Source organism: Crocuta crocuta, unplaced genomic scaffold (assembly GCF_008692635.1).
Source record: "Crocuta crocuta isolate KB4526 unplaced genomic scaffold, BGI_CrCroc_1.0 scaffold139, whole genome shotgun sequence".
NCBI classification, from domain to species: domain Eukaryota; kingdom Metazoa; phylum Chordata; class Mammalia; order Carnivora; family Hyaenidae; genus Crocuta; species Crocuta crocuta.
The window spans coordinates 993,159-1,016,811 of NW_027533258.1; the positions used below are offsets into that span (position 1 = coordinate 993,159).

Below are 23,653 nucleotides of genomic sequence, written 5' to 3' on the forward strand. Positions count from 1 at the left end.
TCCAGCCAGCACGAGCAGGCGCACCAAGGAGCATTTGCAAGCAGGGGCATTGGGACAGAGTGAAAAGTAGCAGAGGTGTGTCGGCAGGTGAGGCCATCACCTGAGCACCTGCAGAGCCTTGTAGGGGGCTCTGCAGAGCCTTGTAGGGAGCATGGCTGCTCCTCCTTCGGGCCAAAGATGACACCGGACATTTCATGCTTCCAACCCCTTTTGCACCCATTTCTTCCCCGACAGCCTCGCTGCCAGATGGTGAGGAAATCNCAGAGTCTCAGACAAGAAGCACGGACTCTGGAAACCACCGTTGACTAATCTGCATAGGCTCCACCTCCCACCCTCTGCTCCTCCCCCAGGCCCCTCCTAACTCCCCCTCTTCTATCAACTGGATTCTCCATCCGTCTCCACCCAGGCCTTCCAGACCAGCTGCTCAGCTTTGGTTCCAGCCTCTCTTCGCGATCTCTGCCCCCTGCACACCTCGATGTCTCCCAGCCGGTCCACGCTCCCTGGCTACCAGAACCTCAGGTGCCCTGCACCCCAGGCCCATACTGTCCCCACTGTGAACAGACTACGGGAATTGTTATCCCATGTCCAGCAAGCGCACATGCGTGGGTACCTTCCCTGAAGTGCAAGGGGACATCACCCAGGGTCTTCAGAACCCAAGCCCCACGTGGGTCAGGCCGCCACCTGAACGCCCCTCATCCTAGCCCCTGCCGAGCCAGGGAATGAGGAAGGCAGGAGTCAGAGCAAAGGTGGCGGAATGGGGTTGTGCCACGGGCAACCTGCTGGACCAGAACTGCACAGCTGGGTACCGCCTGGGCAGGCGTGGCCCCTAGCACTGGCCGGCGATGTGCATACGCATCTTCTGGATCGAAGTCTCTCCCTGACTCATCCTTGACTCCTGGGGACAAGGAAGGGGTCACCAGCTGTAGGACTCACTCTCCAAGAGGTATCTGTAGGCCATGGACATTTCCTGGAAATGATTCAGGAACAAGTGGAAGCACTTGGCCTAAAGCTCAGGGAAGTAGCCGGAAGAAAGGCTCTGGGAGTTTCCACTGCTGCAAGAGCCCTTCTGGACGTGCCTGCAACCAGACGGCCCCCATGGCTGCTCCTCCTTCGGGCCAAAGATGACACCGGACATTTCATGCTTCCAACCCCTTTTGCACCCATTTCTTCCCCGACAGCCTCGCTGCCAGATGGTGAGGAAATCGGGCAAAGGCTGTTCCCCCAGAATAAGATGAGGCAACTGAGGTCTAGGGAAGCAAAGTGACTTGCTCCGGTCAGAGAGCAAGTCAGCAATAAAGTGAGACAAAAACTCAAGCCCTGGAAATGTTCCATGGCATCTCGGTTGGTCTCAGGAGACCCGGGAGGGGGCAAAGCCGATGGCACCCGCAGGCCGGCTCCCAGCTGCTGAAGCACCTGTGGCTGCCCCTCAGGACGCCTGGCAGCGCACTTGTGGGGGCACTCGTGGGGGCAGGACCTGACAGCCGCCTCACAGAGGGAGAAAGGCAGGCACGGCCTTGCCTGGCCCGCCGCTCCACGGGCTACTCAGGGCTCACCCTCGATGAAGGAAGGACACCTTTCCCTCCACCCCTTCTAACACTGGGCTAGGCCTGTCCTTAGCTCCCAGACGCCGTCCTCCACTTCCGGGAGCACTCAGTCTGAGGGACGAGGTGAAATGTGAGTGTGCAATGACCAGAGTCCACAGAGCGCTGTGGACAAGCAATGCAGGGGGCTGGGGAAGCAAGGCAGTGGTGCGGGGGGAGACCAATGCAGCAGGCCACACAGGGGATCGGCCTTATCTCCTTGGGCTCAGGGCAGGCTGGCACAAAATACCCAGGAACAGCTGGGATAATAAAATTCCGCCCTGGCCCCCTCCATGTGGGAAGGATCCTAGGATGTCACCTTCATCAAACCACTCAGCCAGGAGCCCTTGGAGCCCTTAGAAAAGGCATGCATTTCCATCCCACACGTGCTAACAGTGCCTGGTGCCCTCACAAAGCCACAGAGCCCAGAACCAAAAAACAAATCATTAATGGAAAAAGTGCCTGGATACCCACCGCCCCCCGGCATGGACTTACTAAGAAAACCCACATGGCATCTCCAGACTATCAGGAAGCTGAGGGCAAAGATACGGTCACTGCGGAAAGCCACCAGCCCCGGCTTCAGGTAGGAGACAGCCTTCTGCTCCCCTCACTTCTGCTCCTGTGTCGCTCCCAGGGATCCTGGCAAAGACTGTGAGCTGACCCAGTTCGAGGTGCCGTACGCACTTCATCACCACACTGCTCAGACACAGAGATGCTAAAGTGAGCGCTGGCCAGTGGCATGGCGCTCCCCCCAGGCCACCCGTGGCCCCGAAGAGCCATCAGTGCAGCTCTCCGTTCAGACAGGGATGCGGCCACACAGGCAGCAGGGCCATATCCGGCTAAACCCACACGTCTGCCCCTGGCTCAGGAAAGAACACACACACACACACACACACACACACACACGCTTACACACACACGCCATGGAACATCTTGCACCTGTGCCAACATCGAAACGCTAGAGGAGCACAGCATGGGCCCCCGGCGACAAGGAGCTGACTGTCCCCAGCCATGGAACCAGAGCCAGACATGCCATTCAGTCTGCAGAACCCAGCCCTGAGCACAGCTCAGGCAGGGGCAGGGAGAGCGCCAGGGCTGGGGGACGGCTGTGGTGTCCCAGGTGACACCAGTCAAAAGAGGCAAGTAGCTGGCTAAGGAGCGTTCTGTGCTCTCTTGGCTCAAGGAGCCATGGTCTCAGTCACGCTCGGCCGGCCAGCCCTGCGCATCTCGGGCCACGGGCTATTCCAGCAGGCCCAGCTCCGCATCCCACAAAGGCAAGAGGCACCCTGCCAGGGGAGGATGTTTTCGGATCCGGGACACGGCCTGGAGCCAGGTGGGTGCGTGGCTGTGCCCTGGGGGCCAGGTCCCTAAGCCAGGTAGGAGCGAGCGTCTCAGACACTTTGAGTTCCTGCCCCGTCCCAACTGCCCAGCCTGTCTGAATGAGACGCACACACACATGCTCACACGTGCACATTTGTGTACACTCACACTCATGCACACGGCCACACACTTACATGCTCACACACGTACACACCCACGGCCAGCCTGTAGCAAACAATCGGGGTTGCAAGCCAGGGCTCAGGGTCCTCGCTCTGGGGCCCCAGGGCCACCTGTCCACCTCCTCTCCTTACACATCCCCTTTTCTTGGGTCTTCTCAACTCTAGCCCCCCACCCTCCACCCCTGCCACTCGCCTAGACAGCCCAGCCACACCTCAGTAGGCCCCATGCAGCTCACAAGCCCGGGAGAGTCACGACCCCTCTCTTGTCTCCTGTCTTCCAGATATGCTCTCTACCAGCGAGCTTTACTACCCGTCAAGGCGTGGCCCTTAGATCGCACTCCCGATCAACAGCTTTATCGGCGGCCCAAGAGCAGGCCCCAGGCGGGCAGGGGACTCCCGCTTCCCCTGGACCCAGCAAAGGGACATCCCAGGGCAGCACTTGGTAAAGCGAGTGGGTCACAGTGTTTCAGAGCTCAGTAGGTCCTCAGCTGGGGGTCCTCACCTCACAGACGGGGACACCAAGGCCCAGAGTGGGGTGTGAACAACAGGGCATGGGACCCAGGCCTCCCTCCCGGGTGCCAGGCTGCTTTCCTTGCTTCAGCCCAGTGGCATCTTCAGGGTCAGCTCCCTGGCACCTACGGGGGTCCTCTGGGGCACCCGAAAGTAGCCAACGGACTGCCGGCTGGGGATCCGAAACCAGAAAATGAGGCAGCCCGGCAAATGCATACTGAAGGTGTCCGGCCCACCTGCCCTTCTCTGCGCTCGCCTTGCCCACAGCGCCATCTACTGTCTGCCTTCCTGGCTCCCTCCAAAGTCCCGGCTGCCCGCTCAGGGGCCTCAGGCATTGAGCCAACAAAACATCCCCCTGCGGAGGGACAGCCCACCCCCACCAGCTAGAGGGCCAGCCCCCCACTTCCTGGAGAAGAAGAGCTGCCTCCTCCCAAACTCACTCACCCTCGGGGGAGGCTGTGTCTCCCTGCAGGTAGGGTGACCAACCCAGGACTGAGGGGCTCTGGGGATGCAGCGAGTTCAGGGCTGAACCCTCGAGAGGCCCGGCCAACAGGCACGTTGGCTGTCCTTCTGCAGATGCGGGCTGCCCATCCTCGGAGAGGAGTCTGAGTCTGGGACACAGTGTGGGACAGCCGGTCGTGGGGGGCTCTGGGGCAGGGAGAGGTGCTGCACGCGGACCCTGGAGGGACGGGCGGGGGGTCTCAGGCAGAAGAAACCACACAGGCAGGCTTGGGTGTGAGACAGCGGGCACTCCAGGGGGAGCAGAAAGCTGGGCCAGGCTGCCCGGGAGTCCCCATTCACCCCTGCCATCCCAGCCGGACCAGCAGCAACACCCGGTTAGCTCTCCCAAGGGGGAGCGTTTAGCGGGGTGTCCAAACACGCTGATAGTCAGCACTGACGTCCGTGACAAAGCAATTTGCCTTCGATAATAGTTAAGACACCAAAGCCTGCAAACCAGTTTCTTTCGTAAACAGCAAGAGCTCAAGGCCACCTCCTAACAACGGGCCACAGGCTCGCTGCGTTCCCACTCTGGAGGGGGTTCCCAGGGCTGGAATGGCGCCCCGACTCGTCCGTCTTATCTCCCCCAAGGCGCCGTGAATATCACTCCCCCCACTCCCCCAGCTCCCTTCCTTTGCAGAGTCTCAGCCCTGCAGATGCAAATGCCCCAGATGGAGACGCCCCCTTCCCAATGCCACGGCGGAAAACTGGGCAAGAGGCCAGCTGCTGAGAGCCCAGTAAATGCGGGCTGCAGGTCTGTGCCCGCAGAGCTAGGCCAAGCAGAAACTCTGCCCTTCCTCACAGCCCACAGCGCCGGGCACGGGCCAGGGCTGGGGGCACAGGGGAGCAGAGCAGGGGCTGCTCAAGCTCTCTTGGAATGTTCAGTCCAAGGGGAAGCAGTGACACCAGAGGGGACACATGCAGGGGACACAAAGGGCTGCCTCACTCAGACCAACCAGGGCAACGTCTGGAGACATGTGACACTGTCAGGGCACCTGGTGGGTAGAGGCAGGTGACAGCATTCAACATCCCACAGTGAAGAAGATGGCCCCAAATGCCAGCAATGCCAACGCTGGCAGCCTTGACCCAGAGGGTGGGCTGGGGAGGGGGTTTGTGAGAAGCAGGGATGGCTACCTGGAAGAGGTGGCACAGGAAAACCCCCGCAAGAGGACAAGTCACCAGGGAAGGGCAGGGACCAGGGTGACTGAGCCTGCAGGCAATGGGTTGCCCAGCAGAGGGGCTCCAGGGGCCGGGGAGAGGGCTGAGGGCTCCCACTTTCTGCTGGGAGGCGTGGGGTGCCTTTAACCGAGAGCTGGGGCGCTGGGCTGTGTGGCCCAGGCCCGTGTTCACAAAGTGTGAAGGAGGGAGTGTGCGGCGTGGAAGGATGGAGAGGCGCACAGAGTGCTGGGGAACCTGGCTGACCGCAGGGCTGACCAGGGGAGCAAGTGGCCCGCTGAGGGCGGGGCCTGGGGGGGCGGCGAGAGTGCAGAGTGAAGGCCTGCGGCCCCTGGATCTGTGCCCTGGGCCCCCGCGAGGGGAGCACACAGGGACGTTCTTGGCCAGGGTTCACACAGCAGGCTCCCTCCTGGGCCTGGACATGCCCAGGCCCTGGTGCCCTGAGATGACTAATTGGGAAAAGCCCCAATTAGTCTCTCTGTAGCACCTGACCTTTTCACCATTTTAATTACAAACTTCCGTGTGACCTCTAACAATGGAGACGGTGCAGCTTAATCCCTGGCCCTGCAGGCTCACACTGTGCCTGGAACGCAGTTGGTTGTGGGCTATGAGCGTCTGTTGAGTGAGTGAGTGAGTGAGTGAGTGAGTGAGTGAGTGAGTGAATGAATGAATGACAGGCAGAGGAAAAGTTGTGCACAAGGAGCAGCAGAGTAAGCCAGGAAAGCAGCGTGAGGCACAGGGTTTCAAGAAACAGGGAAGGTCCATGGTGTTGGTTTCCCCCAAAGATTCATGAAGAAGAGTGCAGAAGCAACAAAGAGCTCCTTTGCAGGGAGAGAGGGGGAGGGAAGAGAGAGATGGGCTGAGTACTGGTGGGGAGGATGTGCCTAGGCCCCTACACGCCGGCACTGACAGTGGGCAGGCCCCTCAGCCCATGGGGTCATGCTGTATCTCCTCCAAAAAGCCCCGGGGAGGCGGACAGTGCGGGTCCCAGGCCAGGCTCGGCCGGGCGGCCACTCTCCGTGACTTCACACGTCACCACCAACCCCGGCCATCCCACCACCTGAATTCCAGGCCCGCAAGCCCTGCGTCTCCACCGGGCATCTCCCAGACACGGGCAGAACGGAGGTCTCTTCCGCACAGCCCTGAGCCCTCAGCCCCCAGGCTGCCCCACGTGGCCACGCCCCCTACAGTTCTGCACCCGCACATCCAGCCAAGTCTCTGACACCAGCTGACTGTCCTACGATTCAACGCAAGCTTGACACTCTGCGCCCAGCTCACAGAACTCAGGAAACCCGTCTATCTGCTTGGTTACCAGTTTATAACAAAGGAGACTAAAGGGTAGGAATCGTGACCCAGATGAAAGGACAAACGNCTCCGGGCACGCCACTCTCCCCACATCTTCGTGCTCACCCACCCAGAAGCTCCTGGAACCCCATCCTTTTGGGTTCTCCTGGAGGCCGCGTTACAGAGGCAGCTGGCTACATTATGTGGTTGCCAGTGGCTACTGAACTGACCTCAGGTCCTCTCCCTTCCCGGGGGTTCGGGGTGGTTGGTTTCTCTGGAAGCCTGTGTCCTTCCCCAGTCCTTAGGTTGGGAGACGGGTGGCTAAAAGTCACCTCATTAACATAACACAATACACCTTGCTGACGCTCAGCACCTAGGAAACTTCAAGGGTTTGGGGAGCTGAGTGCCAGACTGAAAACCAAACATACATTTAAATCCCATTGACTCTTCCTGCTTTCAAATCATGCCCAGGCTCTGACCACTTCTCCCACTCCCGCTGGTGCCACCCGGGTGAGGCCACCATTGGGCCGCAAGCGCTGTGACAGCCTCCAGCCCCGCCCTCGGCCCACCCTCACCCCTCGTCTGCTCTTATCGGCCCACTCCAGCCTGGAAAACCGGAGTCAGATCAGGCCACTCATTCCACATCTCCCCACTCGGAAACCATCGCACATGCCACCCACGGCCTACAAGGCCTGCTCTGTTAGGCCAGCCCCTCTCTGACCTGCCGCCCTCCGTGCTCGCTCTGTCGGATTCCAGCCAGTGGCCCGTTCCTTGAAACCGCCCAGGACTTTTGCACTTCTTTCCTCTTCTCCAGATACCCGAGGGCTCCCTCCCACGCGAGGGCAGGTTTCTGCTCAAGGATCACCCTTGCCCTGACCAGCTCCCCCCGTCCCCTGCCTCGTCGCCCGCCAGGCCCATCCTGGTGCATGGCCATGCGTGTGTTTACTCATACGGTGTCACCCCCTGGAGAGCCAGCTGCTCCAGAACCGGGGCAGTGTGCCCCCACGCCTGGCAGGCAGTGGGCCATCAGTAAGTAAAAGATGAGTGAACCTCTCGGAGGCTGGTTTCCAAAGGGGATAATCACAGCCTTTGCTGTGACAATCAGCTGAAATCCTGCGTGAACCGCACTCAGCACAATGGCGCAGCATGGCGAGGCCTGCCAAGTGTCAGCTATTACGAAGACTCAATCAATGCTCATTAAATGCTCTCACAGGTGTGACCTCCCGGACCGGTGGCATTCTCGTCTCCAGGCGTCACAGAGCTGGGGTCGCACTCAGACCAGCGTTTCCAGCGGTCTCGTTCCCACTGCTGCCAGCAGCAGCCCACAAAACCACAGTGTGTTTCCATAACTTCTCCCGCTCTGAACCGACTGGTGAGTTCTCCCTCCTGCTAATGACTACATGCTGTGCCAGTGCATAATTTTTGCAAGAACGAGGCAAATCAAACGCTAAGTCAAAAGAAAAATGCCTTACGACCAACGCACAGACAGGAGCTGCCTGCCTCCCAAACCTTAAACACCTCAACCACGCCGCCGTGGGCCATCACGCAACTTCAAAATGAACTTGCAAAAACACACGGTTGGAAGACCCAGTGGGAAATGAGGGAAGGGGCTTGTGCGCGAAGAAGCGTCCCAGAGACCCACTGCACAGCCGGCAAGCCTGCGAGCCAAGCCCCCAAGCACTGGGAGCCCAGTGGGACTGGCGGTCATAGCCAGGCCTGCTGNGCTGACTGCAGGTCCTTCTCACAGGGACCAACAACCTGTCTGATTTCCTGCACCAGGTTCCTGTGGCTGCTGTAACCAACTACCACAAACAAGGTGCTTTAGGACAACAGGAATTCAGGTTCTCACAGTTCCGGAGGCCACAAGTCCAAAATCTGTGTCTCTGGGCCAAATCAAGGTACCAGCAGGGCCGCACTCTCCCACAGGCTCTAGGGTCCTTCCCTGTGCCAGCTTCTGGTGGCCCTGCTTTGACCAGTGGCCCCGCCTTCCCCACCTTCCTTGACGGTGGCCTCATCACCTCAGTCTTCAAAGCCAGTGTCTTCACATCTCCCTCTGACCCCCCCCTATAAGGGCACATGTGACTGCATTTCGGGCCCACCCCAACAGTCCACGGCAATCTCCCCATCCTGAGATCCTTAATACCCGCAGAGCTCCCCTTTGCTGCCATCTAGGTAACCCTTCACAGGTTCCAAGGATTGGGGTGCGGACATCTTTCAGGGGCCTTTTTTTCAGACTGGCACATACCCTTTTCACCCTTCATTGTCTTGTGCTGCCAGAGGAAAGGTGGGGGGTGGGGGCGGTGGAGGGGAGAGAAGGAGAGAGCACAAATGAACCGGGAGGCGCAGCCACTGCGGGAGACCAGCTCTTGCTCAGGGACCTCTCTCTGTCAGGGCAGGAGCAGCGCGGGTACGCGGTCCTGTGTGGGGTGTGGTGGGGTCCCAGGAGGCCCGAAGAATGGTTTTAGACAAAACAAGCCCTCAGAGCTCATGCCGCCCCCTCCCCCTGTCAGCCCAGGGGCCTGCGCCAACCACCTCACGGTGGGTGCAGCGTGTTCCGATATCGGGGCCGCGGAGGAGGGACAGCACATTCCGAACGCAGCCTCTTTGAGATGAGCAGCCCCGCCCCCCACCCACGCTCCCACCCGCCTGCGATCTCCCAGGTAGAGAAAAGACCTAACTCATAAACCAGATGAAAAACATGTCCTGTTCTGCCCCTGGGACCAAGTGGTCACCTGAAATGAAAACAGTCTGGAACAGTGTGTTGCTAATGCTCAGCTTGGCCTTACTCTTCACCTCAAGGGTGATCACAGGATGTCCCGGCTCTGCATCAGCAAACCCGAGCCCAGGCACAGGGCAGGAGGCTCAGGGACCACCACTGCCACCCCTTTCCTTCCTTTCAGAAGCCCCAAGAGCTTCCCCCACATCCTGGCGGGGGAGGAGGCAGCTCCCAGGAAACTACAGCAGGAGAGGCTGTCCTCCATTCCCATACCCTCCTCAGAGGGTTCAGGGCGCCCTTCCACACAGCCTGGCCCCACTCCGTCCTCCGAGCGACCCCTGCGTGTCCCCTGGACCCACAGAAGAACTGGGTGCTGCTCTGTCTCCTGTTTTCACTACTACCCAGCACACTCAGTCCAGCGATGTGCGAACCGTTTTGCAGGGAGCCTCGTTCAGGACAAAGGATCGTATTTCTGGAGCACATCTGAGGGGGCGAGGATTCACAAGAAGGCGGCTTCCCCGCACAGCATGGCAGAGGAGGAAGGGAGCCCCCCAGCCGAGGCCGTCTGCCTCACTGAGGATGAGGCCGGGATGGTCGGGCACAGGTGGGCCACGTTACAGGACAGCCCGCCGGCCCAGCCTGGCCCAGAGCTGTCGCTGTCGGGATGCTATGGGACCCCCAAAATGAGGGGCTTCCCCGGTCCGCATCCCCTACCTGGGATCTGAGCTCGATGAGGAAACAGAAAGGATGACAGACATGGGGAGGGGAGAGCCCTCCATCTGTCCGTCCGTGCAGCTCACCCAGATCGTATGGGTGCAGAGTACTTACCACATTCCAGAAGAGCGGGTTGAAAGTGATGGTGAGGATGGCAGCCACAAAGCAGGGATCCGAGGGGTCCACGTAGCCCAGCAGCCAGGTCATAACGCAGAGGTCTGCCTGCAGGGACAGAGCCAGCGTCAGCAGGAGACCCGCCCAGTCCCCGCCGGCCCCCACCTGCACAACAAGGAGTGACAAGCCTCCAGAACTCAGAAACCAAGTTACCCTCTGGGAACACTCCGGGAGGCGTGGGCACAGGCAAGTCCAGCAAAGGGTACTACAGTGTAACCATAAAACAAGATAAAAGGCGAAACCCAATCAGCCGTGCGGTGCCCTGTGGAAGGGTGGCCGGGCTAGCAGCAGAAAAGTGGTGTGCAGGGACACTAGGCCAGGCAGTCGGTGGCTCCGAGAGAGGATGTGCAGCCAGCACCCTGCCGGGGAAGTGGCCCCGCCAGGACCAGTGTCTGGGTCAGCAGGTGCTATGACTGGGGCCATGCAGAGGGCTTCAGAGCCAACCCAAGGGGCTGACATTCGTGGGAAGAAACACTCAGCTTCGCTAGTAATCAGCTAAATGCGAACTAAAGCAACTGTAACATGCCCCTTCTCACCAAACCAAACGACAGACAGTCTTGAGTGCTGAGGAAGGTGTAAACTCAAGCTGTGTTCCTACATGCCTATGATTTCACTCCCAAGCACCTGACCCAGAGACACTCACATGAGTGTGCAAAGCGCATGTGCAAAGATGTTCCCATCCGGCACACTCGCAATGAAAAGTATGACCACTTAGCTGTCCATCTGTGGAAGAAGGATAAATAGAATGTGGCCCATTGGTAAAGGAGTGAAACTACAGAATTTAAACTAGCCATATGTGTCCACTTGTGATATCTGTGTGTGTGTGTATGTGTGTGTATATATATATATATATATATATTTTTTTTTTTTTAAGTAGGCTTCATGCCCAATGCCCAGTGTAGACCCCAATGCAGGGCTTGAACTCACGATCCTGAGATGAAGATCTGAGCTGAGATCGAGAGCTAGATGCTTAAGCGACAGAGCCACCCAGGCGCCCCAACTTGTGATATTCTTAAAAACATGTCAGATGAGGGGCACCTGGCTGGCTCAGTCAGTGGAGCATCGACTCTTGACCTTGGGGTCGTGAATTTGAGCCCCATGTTGGGTGGAACGATCCCTTAGGTAAACAAAACTTTAAAAAAATCAAATGAATAAAGCAAGATGTAGAATTCCCACAGCATATATACACATTTTTAGAACATAACATACAACTACATGATGCCAAATGTTCTTTCTGTGTGTGTGGTTAAAAATAAGACTGGCGCGCACCACGCTAGTGCATTCATTCTCTGTGCCACACCCACACAGGGTCCCCTGCCCTCCACCGTCGACACTGGGGGCAGGACACTTTCTGTGGCAGGGCTGTCCCTGCACCCTAGGTGTTCAACCACACACTTGGCCTCACGCACTCAGTGCTGGGAGCTCTCCAGCTCTCCAAAAATGTCTCCAGACATGGCCCCAATTTATGCCCTCCCAGGGGCAGAATTGACACACCCTGCCTCTGGGGACGAGAAAATAGAATAGCTGAACAATTTGGATACTGATTTCTTTCTTCCAAAAAAAAAAATATATATATATATATGTATATATATGGGCACCTGGTGGCTCAGTTGAGAGTCCAACTCTTGATTTCAACTCAGGTCCCGATCTCACAGCTTATGAGTTCAAGCCCCACATCGGGCTCTCCACTGACAGTGCAGAGCCTGCTTGGGATTCTCTCTCCCTTTCTCTCTCTGCCCCTCCCTCACTCATGCTCTCACTCTTTCTCTCTCAAAATGCATAAACAAAAACAAAAAAAGACAGTAGAGCACTTCTGACATTTTGAGTGGTGAGTAGTTGCTCTATCCCTACATTACTCTTTGCACTTTTTCTTTCTCCTTTCAGAAGGGACTTGAGGGCCAATGCACTGAAAATGTTATGGTGACTCTCCCTGTCAAATCAAAGTAAAAATAAGTCTAACTTGTAAAAGAAGCCTAAGTCCATCAGAGTAAGAGTGTTGCCATAATGTCAGCTTTGATGGCGTTTTCTGTTCTGCTTCACGTCGCTGGGGACCCTAAGAGTACTCTTCCAAAGAATGTCTCTGTCTCTACCTTTCTTGGGGGTTGAGTAGATGACGCTCCTGACCTGGCCAGCCCCCAGGGTCATCCAGCCCTGGTGGGCAAGCACCCCCCTCCGCTCCGACTCTTGCTTCACCGAGCCACCTTCTCCTGGTGTAACTCAGCCTGCCATCCAGACAGTGCCCGAGAGTGTGACGGTGGGAAGATTCTGGAAAGTCGCTGAGCACAGAGGATGTGGCCCAGGGCCTCCTTCCCAGTCAAGGGCAAACCTTCACCTCCATGAAGCCAAGAGCAGAGCTACGAATGAATGAGCGAACAAAGCCACAAAGGCACCACTAAGTGAATGTGTGGATGAAGTGACTGAGGGAGACAGTGGCCACACGGGCACAAAAGCGCATTACTAATAAAAGACATAGGAGGAGCCACTCGGCGAACTGGGAAGGGTGACTATGGAAGCACAGCCTGGCCCGGCACCGACCACAGCCTCTGGGCGCCCCAGGCACTGCCAACACCCACCAGGCAGGCAACCCTTCGCCCTGCCTTCCAGCTTCCTCCTCCGTCTGGTCCCAGGTCAGAGGACCCCTGCGTCAGTGCCAGGCTCTCAGCGCAGGCCCCTCGTGAAGCCTCGGGCCGGATGGACATTCCAAGTTGCCCTGGAGTACGTGCCAGGAGAGGCAGAGCCACTCGTGAAGGACGAAACCGCCAGAACAGGCCTCAGCAGGCTGTTCCCCCAGAGGGAGACATGCACCTCAGCCCTGATGCCTCTTGAACCTGGGACTGAACCAAAGGGTGTTCTATCTTCTGTGTGAAAAGAACCATTCATCAAGCATCCGGCTTGGGAGGCCCTACCCATTGAGAGGCTGTGATGGGGCTGGGGTGGGGGGGAGCAGGGGTGGAAAGAGAGCTGGCCTGGGGGGCCACCAGAGTGACACCACTTACAGAGCAGCACCTGCCTCACCACCCCTCCTTCTTGGACCCCATCTCAACCCTCAACACCCATTGACCCTTCCCCCCTATCATCCACGACTCAGATCTCTCCCTTGACCCCCAGTGATCCCACTGCCCTCGGGCTGGGGCGCTCCAGCCCCAGCCAGCTTCCCATGCCTCACCTCCTGCCATGCTCGGGACCTCAGGCCCCCTCCCTGCCCCGGGCTCACCCATCCCCGCACTCACTGACAGGCGATGACCTCCCCTGGGTCCATCCTTCGTGCCCTATCACTGCCCCCAAACATCATGCTCTAGTCCCTTTCACGATGGGTCTGCACATGTCTGAAATACTCTCCATGCCTCTGTACCTCTAGGCAAACTCCTATTCATGCCTCAAGACCAAGCGGGGGCCTCTCCTCGACTTCACCAACGGCACTCTCTCTTGTGCCCTCAGTGTACACCCTATTACAATGATCGGGTTATCTGTCCCCATATCATAATCGTTCTTCCAGGCTAAGGGCCATTTTTTCCGTTCCTTCTCTGTATCTTCCACGGGACACAAATTCTAAGTGTTTGCTTAGTGAACGGTGGCCCTCATATCATCATGAGTAAAAACCAGGGGCTAAAGGTACATCGCTGAAGGGCCCTCCAGCTCAGCTGCCTGTGCTCCTGCGACTCCGATCCCCTCCCTCCTGGCTTCGATCTGGAGGCAGGAAATTGCCCACGCAGCCACCATGGAGATTCTGCAGGTGGACAGAGGCAGTGGCCAGAGGCCCCCTCTGCCTCTGAGGCCACAGATTCACCAGCTGCCTAGACGCTGCGCGTCGGAAATATTTTCATGGCAACTTTTATGCTGAGAAATCAAGCAGTGTTCACAGGCTTTGGCAGGAGGTGGGATGGCCTGACAGGGGCAGTTCTCAGAAACCCCAGGATGGGATCTCTTCAAGGCAAGTCAGTCTTCCTGCGTGAGGCCTGCCTGTCTGTAGAGTGTACAGCTGGCGGGGGCGGGGGGTATAGGGAGGAGCTCCAGGCACACACTAAGAGTCCTGAAGCCCTGACCCCCCTGAATTCCACTACCCATCGTCCCCTCCAGATACTACTCACCCCATTTATCAACTCTACAAGCCAGGCATCCTCACCAGCCGTCCACCCGCAGCTGCCCACAACAGGTCCTCGAAGACCCAGGCTCGTCCTCTGAGTCCTCAAACAGCAGAGCTCAGGGCCAGCACACCTGACACGTGAACTGCACTCTTCACCCTTGCTCACTTTCACAAGAGCAGACACTTCCCGTGGGAACTTATATGGCAACACGACAGACAAGGATTGCATTGTTTGCCAGACTCCCTGTTAGGGCCACGACTCTTCTAAGCCAGAACCCTCTGTTCTTGTTCTCCTGCCCTCCAACACAGTAAGGCAGCATTTGCTCGTGACAATGAAGAAACCAACAGGCAGGGTCTGCAGTTGGTGGTGGTCTAGTCTCACAAAGCAGAGAGAAGTACAATAGCCTCTCCCATGGTCCTCCCTCCAACCCTCTCCCCCCACCATCATCAGCATCCTCATTTCACGGACAGGAAAACTGAGTGATCTGCGGGCCTGAGGCTCAGGGCCCCACTCCGTGCCCACACAGCCTGCCCTGTCTTGGGGTTCCCAGCTCCTCATCACTTTTCGCTGCGAGCTCGTGGCTGGCTGTGGACAGGAAATCCCAAAGTCCCAGGCAAACCTGGGGTGCCCTCAGCGTGGTGCCTCCCATCCCACGGGCTGACCCCGCACCAGCGTGACCCAGCCAGACGAAAGAAGGTAAAGCGTGGGGTACAGAGCAGAGCCCCATGTAGCTGGAGAGAGGGTGCAGATGATGGCCAGGGGGTTGTGGCTGGAAACCCACGTCTGGGGACACCGAGCAGGAGAGAGCCAGGCCAACGGTTGAGGGCAGGCCTAGGTAGGCACGGCCACCTGGACGGTGACTGCCTGGGAAGCAAGGTGGGGCACTGCCTGGGAGGAGCACAGGGAACTTTTTGGGGTGATGGAATTACTCCCCATCTCACCGGGAGCCTGGGTAGCCAGGAGCTTGCATGTCAGACCTCCCACCTTGGCACTAAGGTCTGTGCATTTCACTGTGTGTCAATTACACCTCCCAGGGAGGAAAGGGAGCAAGAGCTCCCTCTGGGAACTGGAAACTGTGTCCCCTATTTCCCCACCGGGCCCCTAGAGAAAACCATGTCCCCTGGAAATGCTGCAGATATTTTTAAGGATTCAACTCAATGGCTTTCGGAGCATCTACTGGGGAGGCCCTACTCTGGGTGGGGGTCTGAGGACTAAAGCTTCCTTCGAGAAACTTCACCATGCCAGATAACGAAATGAAAAAGCAGTGACTTAAAGTTCACATACCTCATCCCCGCAAGCACTATTGTAATGCCCACTTTGCAGATAAAAAAGCCACAGGCTCAGAGAAGCCCCCAGATTACAGGCCGGGAGCAGAGCCAGGCCTTGGCTGGACCAGACCAGTCCTTTCGGATTCCTGAGAGAAACTGGGGCTTTCTGTCTTGAACGCTCCCAAAAAGACGCAGCAAATGAGCAGAAGAAATACGCTTCTTTCGCCCTTTGGGGAGCTGAAGTCGAGAAGGGAAATTGAGGCACCGAGAGGTTGACCAGCTAACACCTGCCGAAGTGGGCAGCAGGCCACGTCAAGCAGGGTCTCCCAGTTAAGACTGAACTGGTTAAAACAGAAACCTCGGCTCCCGCCCAGGTCTCAGTGCCCTGGGGTCAAACTGTCTTGCCCGAGGCATCCAGTCACCCTGGTCACCTTGAGAGAGGGGGATCTGCCATGCCTGCAGAAGGGCCTGCTCAGCAGGAAAGAATGACTAATGGTCCACACGGGTATTCCGGGCAGCAGAGGGGGGGCCCTCCCGGCTTCCCGCCCCAGAGAGCTGCAGGTCCTGTCCTGATTGTCGTCACTTCCCAAAACTCACCTGAAAGGGTGGAACTCCCTCCTAAAACTGGATCCACAGAAAAGAACAAAACACTGGGGTCCCACTTGAGCAGATCAGGAGGGCCCTGGATCCCGGGTCTCCCGGTCACCCCGGCACACAATGGGCTCTGCCCTAAGGGGAGGCTCCCGCAAACCCCCCGCCCCAACCTTATCAAGGCAGCAGAAGTCCTGGCTTTCTCTGCCGGGTAATTTCTAAGAATGGAACCCCGCTCAAGGCCGCAGAATGCAGAGTTCTGTATTTGAACAGAGGAGAGGCACTACCTACCGAAACCACGGGAGAATTCCACTCAGGTCACGGACAAATGGGCTCAGCTCCCAAAACGCTACGAGTCGGCAAGGAAGCCACTCATGGCAATTTCAGTGTACTGCATGCGGGCTTTGAGGACACTTCAGGGAAGGATGTGCCACAGGTCAACAGCACCCAGGGCCACATTGTGACATCCAAACAAACAGTAGAGGCCCAGAAAGTCAAAGTCACATCGATCGCAAGTGGGATCCGCACACCACAGACAGCAAAGGGCAGGAGGAACAGGGTGAGGGTGGGGGCTGCCTTTCCCAGGGGCGTTCTCAGTCGATTCAGGCAACATTTACTGGGCAGCTTTTGGTTAGAGCCCTGTGTCTGACACAAGAACGGACTTGCTAGAGTCTGTTTCTTCAAAGAAGGTTTATACTAAGGCAGGCCCCTGACCACATTTTAGCTTCTCCGCATGGGGGAGGCGTGGGGGGCATCAGGCTCAGAAGAAGGTCTCCCGGCAGCTCACAATCTGGGCTGGGGTCAGGGTACTCCCACCCTCTGGGAAGGACCACTCAGGTAGGCCTTCTGCGACCAGTCTCAGCCCAGGGTTTCCCTCTGATGAAGTAGGGGCGACGAGGCTGCCCCTTGCCCCCAGGGTTGCATTCTGGACAGAGGCGCGAACAAGCACCAGAGTTCAAGGTGCAGAGGGTACTTGTAAGGCCGAGGCTCTTCTGTCCCCTCCCTCTGTTTGCTGGCAGATGCCTCGCCTCTGGCTGGAGAGGCCCTCAGGGAATGCAGGCATCCTAAGGAACGGGTAGAGAGAGGACCCTTCCAAGGAATGTAGCCCCGGCGGCTGTGAAGTGTTCCTCGATCCCACCACAAAAAGAAACAGCCAGCAGCTGCTCCAATTCCCCCAAATCCGTAACTCCTTTCAGGAAGGGGGAAGATGATCATTCATTGTTCATTCAACTAGTGTGTCCTGAGCCAAGTGCAAAAATTCTCCAGCGGCTCATGCGCCCCGTAATCGGTGCGGCCGAAGTGAGCCCGGGGCTTGGGGGTGGCATCCGCAGTCCCGTGCTTCTCAAGGGCCCCCTGTGCCACATTGGGTGCCCTCCCAACTCCTCAACGTGACCGTGAGCTGCAGACCCCTTTTCTTTCATTCACCCTCAAGGGCCCAGGACACACCCCACTCGGTTGATGCTGCTGAGCACATTTCTTTAAGTAAGTGTTAGACGTTCAACATAATAATAAGCATAAGCCAGCTGACCTTCACTGGGAAGTTGCTGGGCACCAAGCCGCAGCTTTAATGAGGCAGGACAGAGCAGAGTCTAAGATACAGCTTTCTTTCTTTGTAAGCTTTGGTTGTTTGTTTTAATTTTTTTTTCATATTTATTTGGTTTTTATTTTAGAGAGAGAGAGAGACAGAGAGGGAGGGAGGGGCAGAGAAAGAGGGAGAGAGAGAATCCCAAGCAGCCTCTGAGCTGTTAGCACAGAGCCCCACTGCGGACTTGACCTCACAAATCATGAGGTCGTGACCTGAGGAGAAATCAAGAGTCAGGCGCGAAACTGACTGAGCCACCCAGGCATCCTGCCATCCATAAGCTTTGAATGGTAGTGGTACCTCCTTCACAAGACTGTCAGGAGGATTAAATGAGATAATGCAGGGAAAGCATTGAGCACAGTGTCTGGTACTTAGCAAAGTCTGATCGATGTTAGTTATTATTACTGGGTTATTCGGTCCACGCAACAACACTGTGAGGCATGCCCATCTTGCAGATTAAAAATTGAGGCTAACATATGAAGAAAAACACCGACAGAACTAAAAGATGAAACCAGACAAGTGACAGTTGGAGACCTGGACACTCCTCTCCCAGAACTAAGAAAGCAAAGGGACACCTGGGTGGCTCAGTCGGTTAAGCATCTGACTCTTGATTTCAGTTCAAGTCATGATCTCACCATTCAGGCTCTGCTCTGACAGTGTGGAGCCTGCTTGGGATTCTCTTTCTCTCCCTTCCTCTGTTCCTCCCCTACTTGTGCTCGCTCTCTCTCTCTCTCTCTCTCTCTTAAAATAAATAATTAAACTTTAAAAAAACTTTAAAAAAACAGACAGGTATTTGCTTAAAAAACACACTTCCAGGGCCGCCTGGGTGGCTTAGTCGGTTAAGCGTCCAACTTTCGCTTAGGTCATGATCTCGCGGTTCATGGGTTCGAGCCCCACGTCGGGCTCCGTGCTGACTGCCAGCTCAGAGCCTGGAGGCTGTTTCAGTCTGTGTCTCCCTCTCTCTCTGGCCCTCCACTGCTCACGCTGTCTCTCTCTCTCCTAGAAATAAATAAAACATTAAAAAAAAAAGTTTAAAAAAAAACACACTTCCAAATGAGCCATGGGTCAAAGGGGAAGTCTGAAGGGGAATTTTAACATTTTTTGAACTGAACAAAAATGAAAATACAACACCAGAAATTGCGGGCTGGAGGGCTAAGAGATCGTTATACTGATGAAAAAGGAAAGGCTCAGAACAGTAATATATGCTTCGCCCTTAAGAAATTAGAGAAAGAGGGGCGCCTGGGTGGCTCAGTCGGTTAAGCGTCTGACTTCGGCTCAGGTCATGATCTCATGGTTCGTGGGTTCGAGCCCCACGGCTCTGTGCTGACAGCCAGCTCAGAGCCTGGAGCCTGTTTCGGATTCTGTGTCTCCCTCTCTCTCTGACCCTTGCCTGCTCACGCTGTCTCTCTCTCTCTCTCTCTCTCAGACATAAATAAAACATTTAAAAAATTTTTTAAAAAGAAATTAGAGAAAGAGACGTAAATTAAACCCAAAGCAAGCAAAAGGAAAAAATAAAAGCAAAAATCAATCAAATCAAAAATAGAAAAGCACAGGGAGAAAAAATCAAACCCAAAACATGTTCTTTGGGGAAAAAAAGTACTTCTAGCTACAGTGACCAAGGGAAAAAGAAGACACAAATTACCAATGCAGAGAATACACGAGGAGCCTCTCCACCGCTTATGCCCACAAGTCAACAGCTCAGATGAAACAGTCCAATCTTAGAAAGACATAAGCCAAGAAAATTCATTCAAGATACAGTCCTGTATCTACTAAAGAATAAAATTCACAAGTAAAAACCTTCCAAAATAGAAAGCTCCAGGCCCTGACAGTTTCATTGGATGAATTCTACCAACATTTAAGAAAGTGATAACGCCTATTCCACACAATTTCCCCCAGAAATCAGAATAGGAGGGACTATTTCACAACTCACACTAAGAGGCCAGCATTACTTTCATACTAAAAGCATGCAAAGAAATGACAAGAAAACCACAAACAATGTTCCTCATGAACATGGCCACCCAAATCCTCGACAAGAAAACAAAGCAAAATAAAATCTAGCAATATATACAAAGGATTAGCGCATCAGGACTCCGAGTCACCCCAGGAATGCAGGGCTGGTCCCACAGTCAAAGCATCAGTGTAATTCACCACGTTAGCGACAAATGAGGAAAAGCCACAGGATCATTTCAACAGAACAAAAGAAACTGAGGCTCTGTGAGTTTACGTGACTTGTCCAAAGTTACAACGAGGGCCAGAAAAAAGCCCCAACCCTGTCGTCTTGACTCTGATCCAAATCCTGATAATACTCGGTGTTATATGGAAACCAACTTGACAATAAACTATTAAAAAAATATATGACAATAAACATTGTGTCCTTGAGAACTTCACAAAATAGGTCATCCAATAAAATGGACTGATATTTAGTTAAAGTAATAGAATCAAAAGAATTTTTAAAATATTTTTTATTTGAGAGGGAGAGAGATTCTTTTAAGTATTTATTTTTAAAAAATTTTTTTAGTGTTTTATTTATTTCTGAGAGAGAGAGAGACAGCATGAGCAGGGGAGAGTCAGAGAGAGAGGGAGACACAGAATCTCAAACAGGCTCCAGGGTCTGAGCTGGCTGTCAGCACAGAGCCTGACGCGGGGCTCGAACCCACAAACTGCAAAATCATGCCCTGAGCCAAAGTCGGATGCTTAACTGACTGAGCCACCCAGGCACCCCTTAAATATTTATTTTTGAAAGTGCATACATGAGAAGGGGAGGGGCAGAGAGAGGGAGAGGCAAAATCCCAAAAAGGCTCTTGACAGCAGCAAGCACGACGTGGGGCTCAAACTCATGAACCACAAGACCATGACCTGAGCCAAGACCAAGAGTCAGATGCTTAATCGACTGAGCCACCGAGGTGCCCCGAGAGAGAGAATTTCAGCAGGCGCCATGCTCAGTGTAGAGCCCAACGCAGGGCTTGATCCTGGGTCGAGTCTGAAATCAAGAGTCAGATGCTCAAATGACCGAGCTACCCGGGTGCCCCAACATCAAAAGATTTTTAAAAACAATTTGTATGGGGGCTCCTGGGTGGCTCAGTTGCATCCAACCTCGGCTCAGGTCATGATCTCATGGTCTGTGGGTTCGAGCCCCCCATCGGGCTCTGTGCTGACAGCTCGGAGCCTGGAGCCCGTTTCAGATTCTGTGTCTCCCTCTCTCTCTGCCCCTCTCCAGCTTGTGCTCTGTCTCTCTCGGTCTCAAAAATAAATAAACATTAAAAAAATTTGTTTTCATAAAATAAATTTAAAACCTAAAGATAAAAAAATAAAAATAAAAACAATTTGTATGGTGGTCAGACATCCTCCCCGAAAGACAGGCAACCCATCCCACATCTGCCACGGGTATTTTGTCTCCGGTGGTTTACTCAGGCTCCTGCATCACAAATGGGGACTGTACAAGTATTATCCCCATTTTACAGATCAAGAAACTGAGGCGCGTCTCCTGACACCTACACTATGTGACACTGTCTATCTGCTCATGAGAGCAGATTGGGTTTTTTAAAATTTTTTTAATGTTTTTATTTATTTCTGAGAGAGAGAGAGAGAGAGAGTGCAAGCAGGGGAGGGTCAGAGAGAGAGGGAGACACAGAATCTGAAACAGGCTCCAGGCTCCAAGCTGTCAGCACAGCCCGACGCGGGGCTCGAACCCACAAACCGTGAGATCATGACCTGAGCCGAAGTCGGACGCTCAACCGACTGAGCCACCCAGGCGCCCCTTACACAAGCTTAAATGATAAATGGTACATATTTCATTTCCATCAGATGGTGCTGGGCTAGCACAGATGCCCATGGAGTGAAGAGGAACCTTGTTGCTCACTTGGACCAGGACTGACTGACATCTTTTAAAACCAGAGATTTTGGGGGGTGCCTGCGTGTCAGTCGGTTGAGCATCCAACTCTTGATTTCGGCTCAGGTCACGATCCAAGGGTCATGGGATCAAGTCCTGCATCGGGCTCCGTGCTGAGTGAGGAGCCTGCTCAGGATTCTATCTCCCTCTCTCTGCCTCTCCCCCCTCAAAATAAATAACAAATAAACATTACAAAAAACAGAGATTTTAATTGAAGGAGGAGTACTACCACAAGACAAATACATAATAACGTGGTGTTGTTGTCGTTTTTAAGGAAAAAAAATCCTCTGGTAACAGGAGGCTTAACTGGATCAACAGCAGTGGAAAAACCTGGATTTTAGTCAGCTAGGGTCACCTTGACCTGTCCCTGGAAACACTCCCCGTTCCCTCCGACTGCACAGCTCTGGAGGGGAGAGCACAGAGAAGCCCTTCCCACACACCCCCAGCTAACGGCCCCTTCCCCATGGCTGATCCTCACCCCTGCGGCCAGGTCTAGAGCACAGGCCCTCCTCAGATTGCCCGGCGGCACCCTAACATTCCACTGGGCTTGTGTGGGGCCCGCTGCCCCCTCGCACGGTGGCCTCTGGCTCACAGACATCCCACTTCAGGTTATGGTGATCCACCCTTCCACACGGAGTCATTCATCCAGGAAGCATCCGCCACCTAACCCAGGCAGCGCTAGGGTCCCTCTGGCATCCGAACTCCCTTTTCATCTAACACTCGCTGTGGCCAAAGACAAGAATCCAGTCCCGCCACTGACCAGGTGGCCCAGAGATCCCTGGATGGCCATTTACAGTTTACAGGTGTAAGGGGGCGCCTGGGTGGCTCGGTTGAGCGTGGGACTTCAGCTCAGGTCATGATCTATCGGCTCATGAGCCCTGCATCAGGCTTTGTGCTGATAGCTCAGAGCCTGGAGCCTATGTCCCCGTCTCCCTGCCCTCCCCCACTCACGCTCTGTGTCTCTCTCCCTCTCTCTCTCAAAAATAAACAAACATTTAAAAAAACAAAAAGAGCGTAAGGATTCCGTGGGATAACATCATCCTCATGAGGCCACCTACCCGCTTCAAGTCATCCTGCACTCTCTCAGGGTCAGATGCTCGCCTGCCCTTTGTTGCATGAACAAATACTCCCCCCCCCCTTCAAGGCCTTTGCCCTGCCCTCCCTCCACCCACAGCATCTGGCCACTGGCTTATCACTCGGGTCTCAGATTTCAGGTCACCTCCTCACAGACACAGGGATTTCAGTCGCACCTCGCCACCAGCCACTCTCTAAAACATTCACCAGTTTTATCCCCTTCAGAGAAGGCTCTATGCTTCCAGGTTTATTGTCTCTCAATGTTCTCAAAGACTGGCTCTATCAGTGAATTAATAAAGGTGGGTGGGGGTGGGGAATGCTCTAGATTAAAGAAAAGGCCCCTTGGAGCAGACAGATCTCCCAGGCTCCCTCCGTGCAGGGTGCCTAATGAAACAGGTGGAAAGGGGGAAAGCAGCTGCTCTGATTGGAGGGAATACTCCGGAGAGGAACAGCCGTTGGAAGGTGGGGCTTGGGGAGAGACACCAGGGAAAGACAAACTCTCTGGCCTGTGACTTTGTAAAGGGGCTGCGTCAGGCGGCCCGGGGTCCAGCCAGCAGGGCGCATCCCACCCTTCCTAGCACGACGCTGAAAGGTTGTAAACTCTTCCCACGCATCCACCGGGGAAGGAGGCGATGCCTGGAGCCGGCTCAGCGCCTGCGGGTGGAGGAGCCAGGGCACAAAGCTTTCTCTTCCTCCGCTGCAGAGCTGGCCCCCTGCCCGGGGAGGGGGGACGCAGCTGCGGCGGGGGCCTCCCTTCTGCCACACATCCACAGGCGGCCACCAGGCACACTCCCAAACACACCTGCGTGGCCTCGCTCACACGCTGCCACGCCCAGTCCCAGTCCCACACACGCACACTCAGGGCACACACTCTCTTAGGGCAACTGACCACACAATCCCAGAGGCGCGCGCGCGCACGCACACGAACACACACAACCTCAGGAACTCGCTCTGTGACATCCACGATCCCTCTCTCACAGGCGCACACGCGAGCGCCCCGCCCCCGAACACGC

At 55.4% G+C, this 23,653-nt stretch overlaps 1 protein-coding gene across 11 annotated transcripts in view; it reads right to left on the reverse strand.

The window, feature by feature from the left end:
• Positions 1 to 23,653, reverse strand: part of PEMT (phosphatidylethanolamine N-methyltransferase) — a 101,335-nt gene that overhangs the window by 56,898 nt on the left and 20,784 nt on the right. For 7 of the 11 annotated variants that reach the window (XM_077746608.1, XM_077746615.1, XM_077746614.1 and 4 more), the window contains one exon: positions 10,092 to 10,199. In XM_077746608.1, coding sequence (XP_077602734.1) covers positions 10,092 to 10,199 — 108 coding nt within the window. Of the gene's footprint in view, positions 1 to 10,091; positions 10,200 to 10,687; positions 10,711 to 10,794; positions 10,818 to 14,239; positions 14,329 to 22,624; positions 22,629 to 23,653 lie in introns of those variants that run through there. The other 4 variants (XM_077746618.1, XM_077746619.1, XM_077746617.1 and 1 more) reach the window with 4 other exon arrangements.